The sequence below is a fragment of the Polistes dominula genome, unplaced genomic scaffold (genome assembly GCF_049000335.1).
Source record: "Polistes dominula isolate Pdom_NZ unplaced genomic scaffold, Pdom_raw_medaka contig_49, whole genome shotgun sequence".
In the NCBI taxonomy this organism is placed as follows: domain Eukaryota; kingdom Metazoa; phylum Arthropoda; class Insecta; order Hymenoptera; family Vespidae; genus Polistes; species Polistes dominula.
This window is the reverse complement of record NW_028300914.1, coordinates 1,241,823-1,256,672: the sequence shown is the minus strand read 5'-3', so window position 1 is coordinate 1,256,672 and position 14,850 is coordinate 1,241,823. Positions and strand designations below refer to the sequence as shown.

At 27.2% G+C, this 14,850-nt stretch overlaps 4 protein-coding genes and 1 long non-coding RNA gene across 6 annotated transcripts in view; 2 read left to right on the top strand and 3 right to left on the bottom strand.

Moving 5' to 3' along the window:
• The first annotated feature begins 295 nt into the window (after positions 1-295).
• Positions 296-3,156, top strand: LOC107066884 (dual oxidase maturation factor 1). Its single transcript, XM_015321914.2, has 9 exons — positions 296-804; positions 928-985; positions 1,081-1,215; positions 1,309-1,407; positions 1,476-1,629; positions 1,785-1,996; positions 2,091-2,207; positions 2,280-2,389; positions 2,523-3,156. The coding sequence occupies exons 1-9, from the start codon at positions 640-642 to the stop codon at positions 2,634-2,636; spliced, it is 1,164 nt and encodes a 387-aa protein (XP_015177400.1). The 5' UTR covers positions 296-639; the 3' UTR covers positions 2,637-3,156.
• Positions 2,848-4,902, bottom strand: Srp54 (splicing regulatory protein 54). The gene is made up of 2 exons (XM_015321913.2): positions 4,273-4,902; positions 2,848-4,179 (listed from the first exon to the last, which is right to left on the bottom strand). Exons 1-2 carry the CDS (start codon positions 4,592-4,594, stop codon positions 3,050-3,052), a joined length of 1,452 nt encoding a protein of 483 aa, XP_015177399.1. The 5' UTR covers positions 4,595-4,902; the 3' UTR covers positions 2,848-3,049.
• A 393-nt stretch (positions 4,903-5,295) lies between these two features.
• On the bottom strand, positions 5,296-7,738 carry LOC107066807 (FYVE, RhoGEF and PH domain-containing protein 4). The gene is given in 9 exon segments (XM_015321766.2): positions 5,296-5,589; positions 5,708-5,854; positions 5,931-6,068; positions 6,169-6,581; positions 6,670-6,856; positions 6,934-7,121; positions 7,124-7,154; positions 7,236-7,366; positions 7,448-7,738. Coding segments are annotated over 9 exon segments (1,491 nt in total). The 5' UTR covers positions 7,545-7,738; the 3' UTR covers positions 5,296-5,430.
• A 436-nt stretch (positions 7,739-8,174) lies between these two features.
• On the bottom strand, positions 8,175-14,299 carry Opa1 (Opa1 mitochondrial dynamin like GTPase). Of its 2 annotated transcripts, XM_015321763.2 has the most exons (18): positions 14,116-14,299; positions 13,595-13,838; positions 13,363-13,498; positions 13,131-13,265; positions 12,487-12,531; positions 12,077-12,163; positions 11,831-11,988; positions 11,601-11,764; positions 11,261-11,525; positions 10,983-11,174; positions 10,709-10,893; positions 10,449-10,610; positions 10,173-10,360; positions 9,850-10,064; positions 9,502-9,759; positions 9,220-9,420; positions 8,907-9,111; positions 8,175-8,825 (listed from the first exon to the last, which is right to left on the bottom strand). In XM_015321763.2, the coding sequence occupies exons 1-18, from the start codon at positions 14,142-14,144 to the stop codon at positions 8,761-8,763; spliced, it is 2,934 nt and encodes a 977-aa protein (XP_015177249.1). In that variant the 5' UTR covers positions 14,145-14,299; the 3' UTR covers positions 8,175-8,760. The 2 variants fall into 2 exon arrangements, with proteins under 2 accessions (XP_015177249.1, XP_015177250.1); XM_015321764.2 differs by lacking the exon at positions 12,487-12,531.
• Positions 14,300-14,477: 178 nt separating this feature from the next.
• LOC149033292 (uncharacterized) overlaps positions 14,478-14,850 on the top strand; it is a 35,836-nt gene continuing 35,463 nt past the window's right edge. Inside the window, exon 1 of the long non-coding RNA XR_016175773.1 lies at positions 14,478-14,635. This is a non-coding gene — a long non-coding RNA (uncharacterized LOC149033292). The remainder of the gene's footprint in view (positions 14,636-14,850) is intronic.

The window sequence follows — 14,850 nt, the reverse complement described above, 5'->3', positions numbered from 1 at the left end:
TATCGACATGAGCGCCATTTAGGAAGATCGGTAATATAGGAAACTAATGTTTCAAATATTTATCTTTTTAATATTAATACACAAATATATATATATATATATATATATATATATATATATATATATATATATATATATATATATATAATAATAATAAAAGCATAATCTATTTAAAAGTATTACAGAATAAAAAAACAAATACTCTATACATCATTTATTATTATTCAATAATGTTATATATAAATATAAATTTATTGTTAGAAAAACATATGAAATGTTAAATATTTGAAACTTTGACCAATCGTTGCGTGTTAAGAAAAAAGGCGCGTTAATATGAATCTGCTGTAAATTTATCTAAAATTTAAATATACTCAGTTTTAAAATATATTATTTAATATTCATAAAAACTTACGTATATATATATATATATGCTTTCAACTATATATTTTTGAAGTAAAATGAAACATCGTACTACCATATAAATCTTTTGTAAAAGCAAAAAAACACTTTACAAATTAAATATCATCATCAAAAACGGAAAGAAGTAAACCGCGATAAGATTATAAAAGACTTATTAGACTTATTGTTAGCTCAAAAAGAAGACAACATTTCAGTATTATATTTGAAATTATAAGAAAAATGGGATTTTTTGATTTTGGTAGATCATCAGAGGGTTTTCCATCGCAATATCATTCTGATATAACACCAGTATTATTTGATGTAGTTGAAATTCTTTTCCTTACTGTATTTCTTCTTATATTAATTGCATTTGTTTGTATTATCCCAGGCTATAGCAAAAAGCGCGTAAGTATCAATTTGAATATTTTATTTATTTATTTATTTATCATTCGCGATAAATAAATAATTAAAAAAGAACAAAAAATAATATTAATATATATATATATAATTTTTGTTTCATGCAACTAGAGCATTTATGTTACCATCAAAATCAGCTTCAGTTTAATAATTGGATGTTTCTTGCTTTGTAAGAATATTTTGTTTTTATACTTTCTACATAATATATATATATGTACATATTTTTTGAATTATCATGTGTATTGTTCTAAACAAATTTGCCAGTGGAGAACTTTGGACAAGAATGGGAAGTTGGTAGCATAGAAACTGTTGCACCTTATAAAGCTGGAAGTAATGCAGAGATAGATTCAGTAATTAGTGTAAAAATAGGTCTGAGGTCAGTTAATATTACTTTGAAAGGTAAGTTTATAGAGACCACCCATCTCTTTTTTTTGTTTTTTTTTCTATATGTATATAAGTAATTGCAAATGAATGTATAAATTTGATTAACAGGCAAAGGAAAAAATGGTGAACTACAAAATGAAATTATTAATTACAATGAAAGATTTTCATGGACATGGGATCAGGGCAGATTTGGATTTGGACCTTATAGTTTGTACTTTTACCGTAACAATATATACATTATTCAAATAATAATGTATTAACTATTATTATTTTAGGTGGTTTAATACAAAGAAGTTTACGAAGTGCTCAAAGAAAAGGTTTACCTATTCCAATTTTATGGGTTGCTGAATATTTTGTTATTGATGGGGAAGGTATACGATTTGGTAGATTTTATCGAACTGCTGGATGGTACTGTCATATCTTATTATGGTTTGTATATATATATATATAATACGTATAAAATACTCATTAATGCTTTTTGTACATAATCATATATAAGAACAATTAAATGTTATATATACTCAATTTTATGTAAATATTCTATTATATTACATTTTTACTAATATATACCTCAATTCACACAGGGCTGCATTTAGTTGTTGGATAGTGTCAAATATAATGTTGCAATCAGTAAGCCGATATGCAGCTTACTTAATTGGATTAGTTGGTGGACTACAAATATTAACTTGTATCTTATGGTCAACTATACGCAATGAGACTCCACTTGTTATACCATTTGAAAATGAAACTCTAACATTGCATTTTGGTTTACATTTTTGGATGTCTGTTGCATGTGGTAAAAATTCTTACACATCTTTATCTCTTGTCATCTTATAAAGTAAAACTTATTAATGTATTGTAAATTTAATTATATATATATATATATATAGGTATTTTTTGTATTATCCTGGCTTTAATAATTATATTCATGGATTTACGATATCCAGACAATCTATCTGAATTTCTTGGAATTGATCCATTAGATCAATACGATGAATGTTTATTAAGTAAGTTTGATGTCACATATTAAAATATTGTTAATGTTAAATTAATCATTTTTTTTTTTTTTTTTTAATTAGGCCCTGATGAAATAAAAACTATAGCACAAAATAAAAACATGACAGATGATACAATGGAGATGGCTTCTGTATCAGATGATAATTTATCAGCGCAAAATAATAGAGGCATGGTAAATGACAATAAATTATTTTCCCTTTTTTTTTTTGTTTTTTTAACAAAATTTTCAATAAAATTCACTTGCAATAAAAGCAATTAATTATTGTAATAATAAGATGATTAAATTATGGGTTCATTTTGTATAGATGTTAATGAAAAGACGATCAGGTTTAAAGTACGTTCAAAAAGATCTCATTCGCAATAAAGTTCCAGTAAAACTTGGAGAATATGAAGATATATCATTTTATCAAAATCTATAGTAGTAAAAAATAAATATTTAAATACATATATCTATCGGCACAATAGCATTTATTATTGTAACGGAAATATAATTTTGTAAAGTACATAAGAATTTAAAAAAAAAAAAAAGAATACAAATAAAATAGGGAGTGTAATTTATAAATGGATGGCAAGGAATGAATTATAAAAATTATATAATTACTAGCAAGCAAGAATACCAAAAAAGTAATATTTTGTTTTTTTTCTTTTTTTCTTTTCACAAATAAACATAATATAACATATAAATGATATATATATATATATGTTTTTATAAATTTGAATTAATATGCTTACTGTACAGACAAATTATATCTTATAATGTAAATTGAAATGATAGAACCAAATAATAATAAAAATAAAAATACGTGTTAATCAATGAAATTTGTTGACAAATTTAAGATACAGATTCCTTATCTTTACTATCATTATCAGTTGTAACTCTATTTTTCTCATCTGACTTTGATTCTTTGTCTGACTTTTTATCCTTGGATTTCTTTTCACTTTTTTCCTTGTCACCTTTATCCCCGTCACTTTTTTTACCATTATCAGATTTATCCTTACCTCTGTCTTTATCCTTGTCCTTATATTTGTCAGAATACTTCGATTTAGATGTTCTAGATTTAGATTTAGATCTTGACCGTCTAGATTTAGATTTAGAACGTTTACTACGAGAATGCGAACGACTCCTGCGTCTCGGTGATCTTTTTCTACGATCTCTCGATCTAGATCGAGATCTACGTGATCTAGATCTTCTTGATCGTGATCGTGAACGATGACGACTACGAGAGCCACTTCTTCTACGTGATGGCGATTTTCTTCTACGTTCCTTGGAACGAGAACGTTTTGATCGGGATCTGGATCTACGTCGATGACGCGAACGTGAACGTCGGTGTCGTGAACGTGATCTTTTTCGCGATCGAGAACGTCTACTACGACCACGTGATCTAGATCTTGATTTTCTACTGCGTGAACCACTGCGACTACGTTTATCTTTGGACAACATTCCAATCATTGGATCTATCGCTGCAGAAATCAAATTGTGAGCTTCTTTAACACGTGACATAGCTTCCTCTATTTCTTTTTGAGCCGCTTCATTACTTTTAGCTTCCGGTTTAGCTATTGCTTGCGTCGAATGATAAATTTTAATGTGTCTATCACCGAGGGTTTTTCCATTTAATAATAATGCAGAAACCACTGCTCCTTGTTCAGTAAGTTCCACCAATGCATAATGATCTGTATCAGAATCTCTTGTACAAAGTCGTAAGTACTTAATCTCAACGTTATTATTGCTAAAAAAATCAAGCAATTGTTCAGCAGTTGTAGAAGCATCTAAATTGGCTATCACTAATGTTCTCCTTATTTCCTCAATTCTTCTACTATCCAAATGGCCAGGTAAATGTGGATAAGGTGGTAAACCATGAGCTTCTAATTTAGGATCCATTGTTGTAATTACATGATTAGGAGGAATTCCTTCAATTGCATTTACAACATTTGGTGGAAGCTTTGGCTCAGAAGGATATAAACCTAAAAAGAAATATTAATATTTGTGTAACAAAACATAAATTAAATGATAAACAATGATATAATAATAATCATTATGAAATTGTAACTATTTACCTGGTACAACGGTGCCATTGTTGGTTAATTCAAGCGCTCTCTGTTCATCTGGAATATCTCCATTTTGATAAGGAATAACTATTAAAGCTCGGTCAATGAAAACTGTATTGGTCATGTGTTGAGCAACTGCAACACATCCTTGATCATGAAATTTAACATAACATATACGTGATTGTACGGGCACTGCTACATCCCTTATAGTGGGATATAATCTAATATCTTCTATTTTCCCTAAGTAACCAAATAAAGTTTGCATTTGATCTTTAGTTGCTTGGGGTGCAATATTCGTCACTTGCACTACTTTTGTTGAACCAACCGCCATAGTTAAATCTTTTCTAACGATAAATAGAAAGATTATATCCTGAAGCACTCGTACATGAGTAGAAACCGCCAATTACATTCTCTTCTTCAAACATAAATACGGAAGCTTCGTTAAATAAAGTAACAGAAGTATAACACTATACCTTATTTCTTACGTTTTCTTTTTCTTTTTTTCCTCTATTTTAAAACCCTTATATCTTATAATTATTAATAATAAAATATTTTCTGATTACAACCTCAATTTCACTTTTACTCGATAAAAAAGACGGGACGCAAGTCGTCGCTACCATTACGCCATCTGATGACGAAAAGACTTAATGAACAACGCCCTCTATGAATCGATTTCTTTTTTTTTTTCAAATCTTTACTAATGCTATATTAACTTTGGAGGGTACAGGTAAGGAGTAACAAACTTTCCAGAATGGCGCTGGTGTAGACAAAAGGTTACCCTGAAGCTACTGTGGCGCCACCCTAATTGAATGCATTTCATATACACAGATGATACTCCTCTTTACCTCTACTCTCCATAATACCAACACATTACGTATATATTTAATTATTTTAAAATATCTCTACTAATATACGTGTTTAACATCATGAATTATAATTTACAGATATGTTAAAAATATACGAGAATAAATTTTTCATATACTATTGTTTTTAATAAATATATATATATATAATATATAATGTATAAAAATACACTGTGATTACTTTGAAAAGTAAAAAAAAAAATAATAAAAAATTTCCAATATTTGAATTATTATAATTTAAAAAAAATATATCAAATCCCTCCACCAATATATTACAATTCATTTGTTAATGAATATAAGAACATTATCTATGTCCAAAAAGATTTTTTACAGATGAGCTAATATATGAAAAAAATTCACCAATATTTTTTAATGCTGAGGAAAAATAATGAGTAGAATTTGAATCAGTCAAATATGAAAACGATGTATTTGAACTTTCCATTACGCAAAGTTCTAAAGTATCCTGAAAGAAAAAAAGAGAAAGACAATATTTTGACATTTATATTACAGAAATTTGAAATTATTCGTACACATATATTTTTATAATATATATATATATATATATATATATAAATTAAAACCTTGTCTTGGTGTATGCTTGTAAGATTATCAGTTTTAAATCTTTTTGATTTTCTATGTAACTGAAAACTATTTTCTTTCTCCTCTTCCATATCATTCTCTTGATTCTCCTTGTCAAAATACATTATTCTTGATGGATTCAATTGAACCTAATAATTATTATTAAAACTAACATTAAATATATTTAAACTGAAATATGAAAGTATATTAAAACTGATGTCATACATCTTTTTTATTTTTCTCTCTTTTTCGTTTTAAATATTTTTCTTGTATATCATCCGACTGAAATAAATTGATATTTTTATGTCTCAGTGGTTGTCTTGAACTACTATCCTTCCTTAAAGTTTGTCTACTTTCAGTGTACTAAAAATAAAAATAAATGAAAATTAGATCTTTATATATATATATATATATATATATATATATAAAAAAAACATAAATTATTTCATAAGAATAATATTACCTTTATGATAGATTTTTGCAACATTTGTATCCAAGAATTGCTATCTCCATTTTCTGAATATAAAAACAGAGTTTCTTCTAAACACGTTACACGAAAAAGTCCACCACTCAATACACTTACTACTTTACACTTATTTAAAGGAAGTACACAACGTACAGTCAATGAACTTTCTGGTTTTCCTTTACAATATAATAAAGTATCATTTAAAAGTACAAAATATCTTCTATAAGCAGTAACACCATTTCTAGAAACTCTCATTAAATTTCCTTGCATGAGTATTTTTCTTCCAGGTTTTACCAAATTAACACCATTTACAATACACTTTTGTAGATTCAATAATTTTTTGGTATCCTCATTAACGGCAACTAAATTATTAATATGTACAGCAGCTTTTTCAACTTCGACTAAACACGCTGTACCAAAAATGAGAAATATAATAATAATAATAATGTTAATAAATATATATAAAATGATCATATCATAATTACAGATACAAATTACCTTGTAAAAGATTATACTCTTTATGTTTGTTAGGAGTATGTTGTAAAACTTCTTTCAAAAGTAATTTATATCTTGGTACTCTTTGTATAGGAATAATTAATAACGAAGACAATGTTCTGCCAACTTCTGGTCGTGTTTCTTGTTCACTTATGAAATTTTTAAAAACAGGATCCTTCTGTTGAATAATCTATACAAAAGAATAAAATTTTTATTAGATACAAATTGACAATTTAAAGATACAAAAAAATAAACACATTTAAATACCTGTATAAGTGTTGATAATTGTTCATAATCATATGCATAAACAGAATACAATTTAAAGAATGGAGCAAGCTTATAAAATGCTCCAGCAATGCACTCAGAATCTTCTCTTATTTCTCTAATTAATTCTCCACTAATGTTATACAATGTTTTTACATTTTCATATAATGTATTTATTAATAAACCATTGAAAAACTTTTTTCAATGATCGGTTGTAAAAAGAACTGAAAAGAAAAATATTTATTATTAGATTTTAATTAACAATATATAGATTATTTATATATTATTTAATAATAATTAAATACCTCCATTAATATTTCCAATTGTTGTAAATATGTTGCCTCTGTTGTTAAAATTTCTTTTATAGCTTGTAGTCGCAAACGTTTTTCTCTTTCAGCTTTATTTCTTAAATCATCTTCGTTAAGAGCATTTAAAACTGAAAATAATCAATTAATTTATATCATTAAAAAAAACATAATAAATATTTATTATTATTATTATTATTATTTTTACATACCTTTCATACGTGATTTCATAGTCATAACATTTTTATTAGTAATAATGTTTCTCAATTCAGAACTAAGATTATTGTGTGGTGATCTTGGAGAATCCATTTCTTCAATAATTATCAATTGTTCCTTATTTAATATTTATAAATATACATCTACACGCATAAATAAAACAATAAATATATAATTGCATTACCATAAATTGTGAAAATAAATATATTACTCTAATTCCAATATAGAAATATAAAAATCTATATATCCGTTTTATTTACAATTTTTTAACTATATAGTGTAAAGCAATGCAGGTAATACTCAGATATTACTAGCAGTGATGCTAGGTGGTAGGATTTTTCTCACGCATGCGTACTATCTAATTCTCAGTAACGTATATACTTCATTCAAATATGAGGTATCGTTAGAACCCCGTGACAATTAAAATACCGTAGACTGGGAAGGGCCCCTTACGTATATCTACTGCAGCACATAGATACGTTCATGGAACCAATCGCCGTCGAGCTGTGACGTCACATGCGCATGCGCACGAAGGCTCCCACGTGGGAGAAAATCTTACATCCCGGCATCACTGCATTTGGCCAGCCTGTCTAACTAAATCAATAATGTAAACAATATAAACAAAAATTAACCCTTAATTTTTTAAATTAGGCAGGTACATAGGTAGATATGAATACTGATACAAATCGCTGTATTTGCCAGTCTGAAATAATTTATAGAAAATAAATAATGTATTAGTTTATTTACATATAAAGAATTTTTTTCTTTTTTAATATCATGTAAGTATTTTAGCATTTTATTTGCATATTTATTTATAACGAAACAATTTCTTTTTTATTTACGTACTGTATGATGATAGTATAATTACAGATATCAAGCGAATGGTTTGAAATAGAAGTAATGGTATTATACAGAATATCTTTCGCTTAGACTTTACATTTGTTTGATTTGTAACTCAAAAGCTTCAATAATATTTTCTTTCACATATTTTTGGTTTCTTTTTGTGAATACATCGATACATATATATATATATCACATAATTGTATTGAACTTGTAAATCTTAATGATAAGAAATACACAAAAATATGGATACGATAGACTAGGTTCTTCAATCTCACTTTTTTTTAACGAAAATTAGATTATTTTCGTATGCATTCGTTAACATGATGATCTTAATAATCTATTTTCCTGCCTTATTAATATAAATAAGTTAAATCGTTAAATAAAAAGTAGACATCGAAAATATTTTCTTACAGCTTGCGTAGCATTCAATAGTTTAATAATTAATTGTTATCTTCTATCCATTGCTTCATTTTTCTTTGTTCAATGCTTGAATAAATTCTTCAAGTTTTTCTTGAATTTGTCTAACGCGTTCTACAAATAAAAATCATTTGTTGTAATTTATATTATTTATTTATTTTTTTTAATAGAATTATATGATTAATATTTACTTACTCAATTCTTCAGCTAATGTAACACGTCTACCTATGAGTAATTTAATCTTCATTTCATTATCTTGACTATAATCTTCTAAAACTTCTTTAATTTCCTTGTCTAACCTACGAGCTTCACGATTTATTATTTGTTGTCTTAATGCGTTCGATGTTACTTTTAGTACTTGCTGAATTCGCCAGAAAAGTACCACATCGTTACACTCCATCTATATAGAAAGAAGAAATATTTTTGTTAACATTGTAATAATTATACAGACTAATTGAATTAATTTAATTCGACTTATTTGTATAATCTTTATTTGTTTTTTACTAACTTCACTCTCATGACCAGTATGATAAAGATAGTAGCCTTTTCTACAATCATAAGCTCTGGCTAAGCTTTGTTGTAAGAAAAATCTTCTGTAAACTGGATGCCAAATTTCACGTATAAATTCATTGTCTACTTCCAAGGAATTACGTTGTAAATTTTTCCTAACAGTTGTAAGCTCGTCCTGACTGAGAGTAGGTGCGTGTTTCTAATATAAAAAAAAATATTCAATTGATAGATAGTTCAATACTTTAATAAAATATCGACAAAAAAGAATGATATATCTTACTTTGTCTGTATAAAGAATTTTATCTAATTCATTTTTAACTGCATTCCGTTTTTGTTGTTCCTCCGTTTGACTTTGCCAATAAAACCAACGTTCTTTACGACTAGGACCTAACATATCTCGTAAAATTTGTTCGGTACTTTGTAATTTTTCTTTAACAGACGTTTCCAAAAATCGTACAGCTTGATCCCAATCTCGTTTGTCACCTATACTTCTATCTTCCAATGTATTCAGTTGAATAACACGTAACATTTCAGATGCCTGTAAAAACATAAATCAATATTAATTATTTGTTTTGTTATTTTCTTGGTAAAGCAAATTTAAGAATATTCTTTGCATAATAAGACATACTTTTACTTCCCACGAATGTCTTGTCATAGCCTCGCTTACTACAGCATTCTTCAAATTATCAAAAATATCATCGTGATCAGGATTCAAACGTGCTTGTGCCATAAAATTTTGAAATTCTTGTTGTAAACATTCCCATCCACTTTCAACACTACGAGCCGGTAATTGCTGATCTGCCCATTGTTTCAATTTAATATCGACGGTTGTATTAAATGTACCTAAAAATAATATATTATCCATATATTTACAAAAAGAGAATATTATATTATATTAATAAATTTTGTACTTTTTATATACAATGATTAATTTTAAAAAGTTGATCATACCTGGACATCCACTTTGTGCTGCAGGCAAGTAGATATTTTCAAATACATGCATACTAACTTTTTCCCAAATTCGTGTCATTAAAACTTCTTCCCAATGCCTAGGTGATACTTGAGATAAATTCACGATTTCATCCAAAATTTCACCACGAGCCTTTTCAAATAATTCATCTCTATCCAACTCACGTAATCTTAAATATATAATCGATATTTTATTTAATCCAATGGAAATATATAAATTTGGATTTTTCGTTAATTTGTTAAAATCATTTATTTTACCTTGGGAAATTATTTTTCCATTCTGTTTCTAAATTAAATCTGGTGGCTTTGAAAGCATCAGCTTGTTGCTCTACCGTTTCTCTTACCATTTTCCAAAAACATTCAGCTACTGCTAAACTCAAATTTCTAGTAGTTACTTGACCAGACATAGCCAAACCATCCCTAGATAAAATAATATATATATAGTATAAATATTTAAAGTACATATAATTCGCAGTGTACATTTTTTATTTGTTTTTATTTTAATATGTTTTACTTACTTAAAAAGTTTAGAATTTCTAAAGAATTTTTCTTCATAATCCTTGATAGTTTGTATACTATCATCTTGTTTACCACGACCAGTAACAACAGCAAAGTAACCTAAAGCCTTCATTGGGAATAATTTTCCCTGTAATATTTTCTTGAGTCTTTCTGGATTAGTTAAATTTTCTTCTGCTAAATCTACCTAAACGTGACAATTCAAAAATAATACAATCACAAATATTTATAATATATGGTTTATCTTTTAATGAGAATATGTTTCTGTTTATTTACTTTAGTTAAAACAAAAATAGTTCTTTTTCCAGAAGGATCCATTTGAGAAACGAGATCAGTTACATTGCTTCTTTCTGCATCAACCGATCCATCTTGAATGCATAGAATTATAGCATTAGGATTACTCATGTATTGCTGAGTCATTTGTCGAATAGCATCTTTAGTATCTTCTGCCATGTCAACAGTAACTGTCTGTTACAAAATATATATTTCAGTTTAATATAATTAATATTAAACATTATTACTTGATAATAACATAATCAAATTATTTTACTTACGCTAATGATACCAGGAAGATCAACTAATACCATACGTTGAAGACCAGGACCTTTTACAGTCATAGAAATAACATCTTGACTAACTGTTTTTCCATTTTTCACACTATTCTTCATACGTAATTCTACTTCTCGCCTAAGCTCGGCTAATTCTGATTCTTTAGTCAAATCAAATTCACGAGAACTATCTTTAAATTGTGCAATGTGATATGGTCCTTCGCTTAAAGTAACTTTGACTGGTGCACGCGTCATCATTTCACCACCACCCCTAAAATAATAAAACTGTATATATATTGTATTTGATAGAATTTTGAAATTTCATATATATAGTTTGAAATAATACCTTGGAAATATTCTTGCTTGAGCAATCATTTCTAATACGGATGTTTTACCAGAACTTTGATCACCTACGACTACTACTCTAGGTAAATGATCAGCGATCGAATAAGCACTGTCATATTCACTTAATTCATCCAAAACGTCACTATACATATCTATCAAGGATTTCTACAAATATTATCGTAATGTTAATTTTGATCAAATGTAAAAAAAATTCATACACATTTCTCTTACCTTTATTTTTCTATTATTTACTTTCTGATTTCCTCTTAATAACATTTGTTTTCGTAATTCTTTATTCTCTCTTTCCAATCTTTCAAGTTCACGTTGATATTTCAATTGCATTTGCATTAATTCATCTTGCATAGCATCTAATCTCTGTTGTGACGATTCTTCAAAATATAAATAGTAATAAATGTAATTATAAATAAATAATTATTATAAAAAAAAAAATACAAATATATTATATTATTTACGTACGAGCTTTTCTACGTTCTTCTTCAATATTTTCATTAATTAATGGACGTGCAAAAGCAACCGCATTCTTTGATAATTCACCTTTCGCTTCTAAAAAAATAAATTTAATAATAGGATATTAGATAATTGTTATAATTTTTGAAGTATTTTATGAAAATTAATAGAGTGTACAAAACTAGTATGATTTTGTGGACATGTAGTTTGATAAAAATAAAAAATACGATTGTGAAATGAAAGGTCTGCCCCATTCAGTATTTAGACGTAATTTTCATTCAACATTTAAAAAAATACAATACCAATAAGTGCTTTTTTTAAAAGATGTAAATATCATTACATGTCATTTAATTAAAATGCTGAATGGACAGACTGCAAGTTACCTATTGGTAACTTATTAATTAGCACTTTTTACACACCTGAATAAACTTGGTTTGCTATCGTTGTGATTGCGTCAATTACACCTGAACAGAACAGACCATGTCTATTTACTTAAGTGCAAATGCAAATAAAAATAAAATAATATATGGTTTTATATAGATAGATAGATAGATAGATAGAGATCATTTATAGAAGTACCATGCATTTAAAATTAATTAATAACCTTTTTATAAATATCGATTTAACTATATTCTTTATGCATCCATGCAATACATAAATGCTTCTTGAATAAGTAAATTATAAAATGTGTAAAAAGATTTCAAAATTATAGCAAAGTGATATATGTATATTTAGCAACATTTAGGGAAAAAACAAGCATTGATAATGAACACTTTGATGGCTGATAAAAAATAGTATTAGGATGGTGAAAAAGTGTTGTATATATAAGTTCATCATACCTCACATATATGTACCAATAATATAACAATGTATGTAACATTATCTAATTTTGGTTGTATGGAGTTAATCGATGTAACAAAAAATGAATAACTCATATATAAATGAGAAAACGTCAGGCAAATTAAGGATTAGTAAAATAATTAATCACATCAGGTGTTATGGTATAATTGGATAAATAAAAAAGGGATTTTCAAAGGATTATAACAAATTCCTTCCCACTCACGTGTAGATGATTCTTCTTGTTCGATATCTCTCAGTGCTCTTTCCTCTGCTGCTTTAACAGCATTCTCCAGTCTTTGATCAAACCATCTCCTGTACTCATTATATTTAGCCTCCCCAAATTCCTTTATACGTGGATCTGTTTGTATTTTCTCATTTTTTTGTTATTATATACAATTCCGAATATTTTGCCTAACGCTTTCATAAATATACATATTAATTTCCTTTATACTTACCTATTTCGATCTTATCAGCTAATATTGTTTTTACATTTAGCAGTGAACCACGAAATTTTTGCCATTGTTGTTCGGTAGGAATGAAATTATCTATCCAAGACAAATCTGGTAATCCTTCCTTCCATTGATCATATTTCTACAAAACATTATTATTATTATTATTATTATTATAGAAAAATTGATTCTCTTTAAGATTATATAATTCATTATTATTATAAATTATTCTAGTTACTTTTTGTAATGTAACTCCACCACCCAAGGCACCACCTAATAGTAAATATCGTATTTTCAATGCACCTCTTAATATTCTAGCAATAACCATGGCATAGCCACGATTAGGATTTGCATAGTAACGTATATGTGGAGATGCTAATAATGGCCTGCATATTTTGTTTATTTTTCCTGACATTAAGCATCGTGTTGTAATTTTAGATATTGGATACTTAGATGATTTTGATACGAGTAATACACTGTGCCTAAAAGAATATGTTTTATGTTTATTATTTTATCATAAATTATATAATGATAATAAATACTAACTAGAAATAAATTATAACAAAATAAATTACAAACTAAAATGTGAAGTTTTAATATAGTTTTAAAACAGATATATATTTTAGGTTAGAATTAATAATAATTTGATTAATAAATTAATTAAAATCAATTGAAAATAAAAGTTTAAAATCATAATAACCTTGTATATTTTAATAATTTAAATAATCATTTAAAAATGATTTATGTATTAAAGCTTACCCCAATCTACTACATAAAATTTGTTTCATCGTTTTTTCTATTATATAGAGTTACGATTTAATATGGAATAGGTATTTTTAAAATACTCTTGTTTTTAACGGCATACATGTAATATATCAAATTAAGTATGTAAAACTTTTCTAAAAGCCAATCAAACCTAAATTTTAGGTTATTCATTCATCATCGTTCGATGAATTTAAACAGGCTGGCCAAATGTAGTGATGCGCCAGTACGTGAGATTTTCTCCCACGTGGGAGCCTTCGTGCGCATGCGCAAGCTGATGTCACGGCTTGACAGTGGTTGTTTCCATAGACGTATCTATGTGCTGCAGCAGTACGCGTTAGGGGCTCTTCCCGGTCGTTTCCCGCGTTTTTCGTTAAAGTGAAGGTGAATCGCGTAATATTATATAATATATTGAATTGTAGTGCAATATTAGTGAATTATAGTGACAGAAACTAGAAGATGGATTACCAGCAACCTAGTTCGAGTGGATTGGTGAATAAGAAGAGAAATAACAAAGGTAAATATTTCAATTGTCTTGGCTAAAGAACAATATTTTCAAAGACTGGTTAAAATCTGATGACAATAATAAAAAACAGTTGTCCACATGTAATTGCAATAAAGTTTTGATATGCGAAATATCAAAACTTATTTTTAAAAACAATATTTATTCATTTATTTCCATGTAAATATGTTATTTCTTTGAAAAATGTCATCTTCTTGTAATTTCTATCT